Source organism: Glycine soja, chromosome 2 (genome assembly GCF_004193775.1).
Source record: "Glycine soja cultivar W05 chromosome 2, ASM419377v2, whole genome shotgun sequence".
Classification (NCBI taxonomy): Eukaryota; Viridiplantae; Streptophyta; class Magnoliopsida; order Fabales; family Fabaceae; genus Glycine; species Glycine soja.
In genome coordinates this window covers 29,137,465-29,146,374 of record NC_041003.1, presented here as the reverse complement: position 1 = coordinate 29,146,374, position 8,910 = coordinate 29,137,465, and the positions used below count along the sequence as shown (strand labels likewise).

General features: G+C 33.4%; 1 protein-coding gene across 1 annotated transcript; it reads left to right on the top strand.

The window, feature by feature from the left end:
• Positions 1–2,467: 2,467 nt before the first annotated feature.
• LOC114392164 (probable protein phosphatase 2C 25) lies at positions 2,468–7,924 on the top strand. The gene is made up of 4 exons (XM_028353209.1): positions 2,468–3,717; positions 6,055–6,419; positions 7,064–7,300; positions 7,422–7,924. Exons 1-4 carry the CDS (start codon positions 3,411–3,413, stop codon positions 7,668–7,670), a joined length of 1,158 nt encoding a protein of 385 aa, XP_028209010.1. The 5' UTR covers positions 2,468–3,410; the 3' UTR covers positions 7,671–7,924.
• The last annotated feature ends 986 nt before the right edge of the window (positions 7,925–8,910 follow it).

The following is an 8,910-nucleotide window of genomic DNA, read 5'->3' as shown; positions in this document are numbered from 1 at the left end:
ATCCTTTGGGTGAGACGTTAATATTATATGTGAACGTGGAAGAAAATAAGAGAGAAAAGAAACTAACAATGATATATTTTTATTTGATTAAAAAGAAAGTAAAAGAAAAATAGTAAAAAAAAGGCTTTTAAAATAAAAAAATTTAAAAATTTATTTCCATTATTTAATTTAAATTCCATTTTTTGCCTTCTTTATTTTGTATCCACCCTACCAAATAGATCTAGTAACAACTACGTATTCTGTAGCTAGGCATGTTGAGGCATAAAACAAGCATTGGGTATAGAATAGAACATAGTTGAACTTTACTTGGGGTTGAAAATTGAAAATTTGACTTATTATGGGTGAGCAATGAATCAATCCCTCCCTTCTGAAATTGCCCACACAAGGCCTAAGATGTCACAACCATGTGACAATGAAAAACAAAGAGAGATAATTATTTTGGGGGATCAAATGGTCCCTGCCTCCTAGGTAGCAACCACAAACCTTTAATGCAACTGTATGAGTTAGGGTTGTGGATTCAGAAAAGGGCCGCTTCACATGCCACATGTGTACAAGTGTGACTTTCCATTCACCTTTGGAAAACAACAACTTGCCCTCTACCCCGGCAATGCCAATTTCCCCTCCTTTAATCCATCCAAACATGTTGCATAATTTATAAGCCACAACTACTCAATTACAGGTGTCCCTCCCCTTCTTTCTTCGTAGCCCTTTTCATTGCATTGGGCGAATACCATAACTTGTGGCCAATGTTCATCCATGTTAATATCACCTCAAATAATTTTATGCAAAATATATGCAATCATTAGACAGAAAAATTTAATGAATCCGAACCCTTTCGGCCTACCCATTTGACTAAGCAACAAAATTGTAGCTAGAATACAAGCAACATAGAAAATTCGGAAAATCTTTCTGTCTTTTCAAACATGCCGTGAGAGATTTTGAAATCGTCAAATCGTTTAGTAGTACTATATTGATTCTTTAATAGAGGTATCATTACATGCAATAATGTGCTTAATTTGATGTACTTAGAGAAGGCGTGGTGAATTTGTCAGCATAAAAGAAGTTTTCTTAAGTTGACAAGAGATTCTAATAAATTTTCCATGTTAATGAATAAATAAATAAATAATCTGAATGGACCATGGACCACCGAGTTTGGGACTTGACAATTGAAATTCTTGTTCTTAATAAGAACAGTGAAATCTGAAAAGGGCATATTGTTGGAAGCTGGTCACCGTCCAGCAATTTCTTTATTCAACCAAATGAAATTGATCGCGATTAGTTAAATAGAGTCATCTTGTCAATTTGAGGAGGAAAAACAAAGTAATGGTCATTGGAAAGAAAAAAAAAAGAGGAGAATTTGAATGAGAGTAAAGAATTGTATTTTTTGGTACATGAGTAAAGAATGGTATAATTAATCTGACGAATTCTCAGTCTTTAGTTTACTTATTTTATGAGATTTTTTTGGTCAATAAATTTCTTTAAAACATGAAATTAATATCAATTGTACAAAAAATTTATTGACAAATATTTTTATTTTAAAAATAGTGATAATATCTTATTAAATATTTTAGTAATAAATAAATAAAATGTCAAATAGTTTTTATATTTTTAAGAAATAATTGTTACTATTTTAGTTTCAATTTTAGGCATTGTTAGCCTAAGAATATTTACATTATTAATCAATAAAAAATCATATTTTTTAAGATAGTTTATTATACTCATTAAAAAACATGATTATTATAAGAGTTAATAAATATATAATATATAAAAAGCATAATAAAATGAGAATATAAAATTCTTTTATATTATCAATCCACAGATGATTTTCTCTTTATTTTAACTATTGATTTTTTTTTCATTTTATAAATTTAAAATGTAACTCTTGCATATAACGTCGTTCTTTCTCACGTAAGTTATAGTTACTTTCCTCAATTATAAATCAGATTAATTTTCTTTTATATTATCAATCCACAGACGATTTTCTCTTTATTTTTAACTATTTGGTTTTTCATTTTATAAATTCAAAATGTAACTCTTGCATATAGAATACTTATTTCTCACGTAAGTTTTGCTACTTTCCTCAATTATAAATTAAATTAATTTTTGAATAAAATATATTTCATATCCTTTTAAGATTTGATGAAAACTGACTTTAGTTCTTACATTTTTTTTTTGTGAAGAGTTCTTAAATTTTAAAACAATAGTTTTAGTAATATTTATATATTTGAAATGCAGTAAATTTCGTCTATAATCTTATACTACATTTACTTTCACTTGACAAAGTTAATCACATTAAAAAAAATAGAATGATGAATATTACTATTTTTAAAATGTAAGAATTGAAATTGAATTTGACCAAATATAGAAAGATCTGAAACACAATTTATACTTTCTTTTATCGTTTTCTTCGTTATATATTGTGTCTCTCTTTTTTGAAATATTATATTTCCTTTCTTTCCATCGTAAGTGTCCACTGTGCATCCCCTGTTAGGATGTGAACAAGAAAGAAGAAAACAAAGGAAACATTTTCCACTACAAATTCAACAAAAGGAAAGCTGATACGCTATTTCATCTTCTTCTTCTTCCTCAATTCATCATCTGAAAGTCAAACTGTGGCATAATTCAACTTTTTCCTCTCACCCTAGGTTCCTCTTCAACCTCTCCACACTTTTTCAGAGACAAATTCCCCTTATTTTCTCCCATAAGAATTAATCAACCCCACTTTCACTTACCCCACGATCCGGCTATCTCAAATCAACCCTCTCTCACAGACTAACAAACAAACAAAACACCGTTTCATTATGTACAACCCGCCAACACCATGTATTTAACCATTCTCCTTAACCATTCTTGACAAAAACAACAACTCTCCTTTTTTTTTTTCTCCTTCTCCTCTTCTTCACTCTCAAATACCAGATCCTCCCATTTCAATTATTTCCCCCCTTCAAAATTCCAATACCATAATCCCCCATCTCTCTCCAAATCCTACAATTTTCAAAATATTCTTATTCTCTTTCTCTATTCCCATCACAATTCACACCCAATCCACACTCTCCCCTCACACTCCCCTCACTCTCCTCCCCCAACCACCAATTTTTTCCATCAAAGTTCCAATCTTTTCCCCTCCCCATCACCAAAAATCTTGTTCCACTCCTTCTCCCCCATCTGATTACATTTCATTATTCTGATTCTTCCTCTCTTCACATCACACTCTCCCTCCCTACCCACCCACCCACCAATTTTTTCTTTCAAAGTTCCAATCTTTGTTACCCCATCACCAAAAATCATAAAAAAAAAAAAATCTTGTTTTCACCCTCTCTCCCATCTGGGTGCATTTCATTATCCACCTCTTTATCCCTTTCTCTCTCTGGCTTCATATTCTGGGGATCCGTGAGAGAGGGAAATGTGGGATGTTTTCGTGGCTGGCAAGGATAGTGTCGGCGTGCTTGAGACCGGTGCGGCGATATGCACGCATGAGCAAGGGCGACAATCTCGATGACGTGTCCACCGTCGGCGACGCGCTCGTGTGGGGGAAGGACCTCGAGAAGCATTCGTGCGGTGAATTCTCCTACGCGGTCGTTCAGGCCAACGAGGTCATCGAGGATCACAGCCAGGTCGAGACCGGCTCCGACGCCGTCTTCGTCGGCGTCTACGACGGACACGGAGGCGCCGAAGCCTCGCGCTTCATCAACGATCACCTCTTCCTTAATCTCATGAGTGAGTTCCCACCCTCTCCTTTTCCACCTTTTTCAATTCCTAAGTTTTTTTTTTATCGAGAAATGTTAATTTGATAGTTATTAGTATTTTGTTGTTTTTGATTCGAACTCACAACCACTTCTTCTTTCCCACTCAGAGCCAACCTTATAACTCTATCATCAACTACAATAGTAGTAGGCGAAAAATATGTTTTTATTCTTTTTTTTTCTGGACGTTCGTATATAAGATGAATCTAGGCTCAAAATTCAATAAACATTTAGATTTAATTCCTTGTTTTTAAGAATTCACTCTATTCTCTGAGAGTGAGTGTCTAAATCAACTGACACGAGATTGTTTTAGATTGTCTCTAATTAGAGTCTTCGGTATGCAACTGTAAAAAAATTCAGGAGAGTTTTGTCGTATACAATAGTTTTGATCAAATTTATCAATATTTGGACAGAAAATACAAGGATTAAAAACATGATTTTTAATAATATTAATAATAATAATATTCGGGGTGCATTGAATGCTTGGATTAACTGGCGTAATTTTGTTCCAATTTAGTTAGTAGTATTCTTGAGTATGAGCCATTCAATACTCAATAGGAGTGACTGAGTGAGCTTTGTTGCGTATAATATTCTTATTATGGGGCGATGAGTCGTTGATTTGGGGGAGGGTTGATCAATGTTGATATTTTGGACCTTTTTGGTTGCTTAAGAGATTTTGGGTCTTGGAGTTATTTGGATGGACCATTAATTTGGATTATGTGCTTCTGGCTGGCCGATTCTGTTGTTGGTTTCTTAGTTTTGCATGTTTTTGCGGCTACGGAAACTGAGGAAAGTTCAATTTGCTTTCAAAAGCATAGATAGGATTAGGAAGGGGGGGTTTCTTTTTTTAAATTTTTTTTGAGTGGTTTTCTTAGAAGAAAAAATTATCAAATTTTTATGTGTATATATGTACCTATCCTAGAGAGGGGACTAGGGGTGTTCACGGGTCGGTTCGGACCGGTTTTGGTTAAATTCAGGATCCAATCCAATCAAATTTGATCAGTTTGGTTTAGATCAGTTTTCACACTTTTTTTTTTTAACCCATTCCAATCCAATCCATTTATGAATTGTTGTTTGGTTCGGTTCTAGCCAATAGGTTATTAATATAAATTTGATCTTTTTTTCTTAGAACTACTATTTTATATCATGATTCATCAAAATATTCAATACAATTAACACAATATCATCAAATGTCTGAAGGTAATAAAATTGATTCATTTAATATCGTCGACATAATATTCTAAAATAGACTAATACAAATTAAAACAAAATATTCTTCAATGAGATTTACTATAATAGTCTGAATTATCATTATTTCCTACAAACTCATTTCTAGCAATAAGATTTGCTGCAACCAGATTTGCTACAACCTGATTTGTTGAAACAAATGAATAAAATATGATACATTAATATTATAAACATAGCAGAAAAAATAAATATGAAGAAAAGTGAAACAAACGATAATGTACTGAAAGTAATACCTTAGTTCTAACACTAGTAGTCCCAACACATGCGGTTCCAATACTTGGAGTCCCAATATTAACAGTATTTAAAGTCAAACCAAACAACTCTAAAAAAAATTGATCGATTTTGATCGGTTTAGTTCGATTTTGATCAGATCTATAAATCTAAACCCATGACCCAATCCGTACATGAACGGTTTTGATCCAAATACATAAATGACCCTACCCAAACAGTTCAGAATGGGTTAAGTCAATTCGGGTTTGCGAGTGGTCCGTACCCGTGAACACCCCTATAGAGGACAGGGTAAATATTTCCTTTAAAGTTTGAACCTTTTTAATAATCATGTAGTTATCCCTCAATTTGTCTTTGTTGTGTTAGCGTGAGTTTTCCTCTTCTATATCAGTCAATCATATGCCTTTTTTTTTTTTATACTTTAGAGTAAATACAGTTTTATATTTATGGTTTGCTTTGTTGTGAGTGGCATGAGAGAAGATGGAAAAATTGTAATGAAGATTACTTTACTCATACAATCAAGGCACATACTCGACCAAGTTACCATAGTGTGTCATTTGAAATTAGTGTGACCTTTATATTTGTAATTTGGAGTGCTAGGAGTAGGGAACATGATGTTTCTCTTTAAAATATTTGAAAAATTGGTACACATAATATGATTTGAAAGAAGGGGGAATGCGAATTATTGGTTTACCTACTAATTATTGATAGGTACGCGCTCATGTAACCTAACACCTTTTTCCCCTACTTTTATTTTTGTTGTGCATACTCTGGATACTGCATTGGTTTTGCTTAGTTATTCAAGTTTTATGTTGAAATTTGAATCTCATTGCAGGGGTTGCTCAAGAAAATGGTTCTATCTCTGAAGATATTATCAGAAATGCTGTTTCTGCTACTGAGGATGGGTTTCTGACTCTTGTTCGCAGGAGTTATGGAATAAAGCCATTGATAGCAGCAATGGGTTCCTGTTGTCTGGTTGGTGTTATTTGGAAAGGGACGCTATACATTGCGAATCTTGGAGACTCTCGCGCTGTAATTGGTTCTGTAGGTAGATCTAACAAGATCATTGCTGAGCAGTTGACCAAAGAGCACAACGCTAGCAAAGAGGAGGTTAGACGAGAACTCAAGTCTTTGCATCCAGAAGATTCACAAATTGTAGTTATGAAGCAAGGAACCTGGCGCATTAAAGGCATTATCCAGGTTTTCTTTTCTCTTTAGAAATCAATTTCTGTTAATGGTTTATGCTGTTGCTGTTGTTGCCTTTGTTGTTTTGTCTTTGCTTCTGTTTCTATGTAATATTCTTCCCTTGTGTATATACAGAGGTTTCGTGGGAATTAGTTTTCTTAGCAAGGTGTCTGCCAACTTCCATTACATGGTTTTATAGTTTTTTTCATACCCTTGTTTTCGTCCATACAAATCATATTTTGGAAGATCTTATTATATACAGTCATCTTATGAGTTATGACATAAAGATTTTTGCAAGTGTTTGGGAGAACTTACGAATATAACCTATGATCTGTCCATAAGCTGTTTTCATCCAATAAGCTCTCCAGGATACCTTATGTAAACAACTTATAACTTGTGTAAAAACAACTTAATCTTATTTTTCCTTTGATTATAGGAACAACTTATACACAAACACTCTTATGATAAACTTTTTCAAAGTGTTTTATAAATGATAAACACTTAAGGATAGCTGCATTCACAATTGATTCACTTCCTTGCTAATCATTGCATTTGCTTATGTAATTAAGTTTACAACTATTAATGAGATGCCTGCTGTGTTGGTTGGGGTTGCTCATTTGTAACATAAGTTTTCTTGTCCACCCCACAACTGAGATCAGGTATCCAGATCTATAGGAGATGCATATTTGAAACGGCCAGAGTTCTCATTTGATCCGTCATTCCCTCGTTTCCACCTGCCTGAACCTATCCGCCGGCCTGTGCTAACTGCAGAACCATCTATATGTTCAAGAGTTTTAAGACCTAATGATAAGTTCATTATCTTTGCATCTGATGGACTTTGGGAACACTTGACAAACCAGGAAGCTGTTGAGATTGTTCATACCAATCCACGAACCGTATGATGCTTTTCCCACTTTTTTTTTTCTTCAATCATCTTTTCCCTTGGGTATGAAAAGAAATTTAAGTTTTTCTTATCGTAATGCTAATAATTATCCAACACTCTCTTTTGAACATCAGGGGATTGCAAGAAGACTTCTTAGGGCGGCTTTAAATGAGGCAGCTAGGAAAAGGGAAATGAGATATAAAGACCTTCAGAAGATTGGAAAGGGGATTAGGCGTTTCTTCCATGATGATATCACAGTGGTTGTTGTCTACATTGACCACGACTTGCGCTGCAAGAATGTTACAGTTCCTGAGTTGTCCATCAAAGGGTTTATTGACACAGTTGGACCTTCCAATTTTAGAAATTTGCGGGGATTGGAATGATCACAAGAGGGGGTTCATTTCTAGAACTGTAGCCAACAAACTTGACTGGCTCTGCTTCATTGTCCAAAAGGAAGCTAAAAGAAATTCAATACTTCATTAGACATTTTTGCAGCATCTAATTGTTCTTTATCTTGAATATTTGTTCTCACTTTTCAAGGTTTTTCCTTGCTTAACTTTTAAGTTTTAAACTATACCTTGTCTATTGGAAACATGTTTGCTGGTGATAAATTAGTGGAGCCATATTTTTCTCTTCATTGTTGGTGGTACACTTTGCAGTGTGATTGTTACATGCCGTTATAACTAGTTTGTATGATAAATGTCGATAATCTGAAGCATGGGTTTAACTATTACTTGTTTCTGTCCACAACTACGGAGCCCCTTTTGATAACGAGTTTTGAAAGAAATTCTTAAGTGGCTTTACTTTTTGCGCTTTTGGGAATGAAGCATGTAGTTCCGGTTCCAAACTATAGTTTTATTGTTTATTAAGAATAAAGGTCAAATTTGCCTTTAAGTTAATTTTTTGACAAATTAAATTGAAGTAAATTTCCTTTGTGAATTTGGAGCACTTGCCAAATGTACTTATTCTATCTTATACACTAATTAGCAAGCATGACATTATGCCTTTTTTCTTCAGTCAATTTCCTAGCATTGAGAAATAAATTTGTATGAAAACTGTATGGTGGACTTGAAAGATTTAAAGTTAGGGAAGCCGTGTTGTCACATTAAACTTACATGGCACAAGTCTAAGGATTATAAGGCGTCTCGAGGGGAATGTGGATTTGAAAATATTTTTATATTTGATTTTGTAAAAACATTCTCAGGAATGGTTGAATGTAAAATTAATTTTTAGTTTTATGAAGAAGGGTGAGCATATTGGATTCCCACAAGAATGAAAGCTATTTTTTAGAATAATATATCACATTATTTTTAATTAATTTTTATTTTAAAATTATTATTATCAAACACACATGTTCATGAAAATAATATTCTTAGGTATAATATTCTTGAAAAATGTGATTTTCCGAACTGAAATTTCATACCTTGAAATTACTGACATTGTTATTTTCACTAAATATTTTAATAACTTTGCATGTTAATTAACAAAAACAAATGTTTAGATGATTATCAAGAACATTTGTATTAAAAAGAAACTTCCGTATCGTACATCATCTGTATCGTACATCATCTGCTTCGTTTTAATCCTAGTGGAATTCCAACCTACTGTCTGTCAACAATCAAT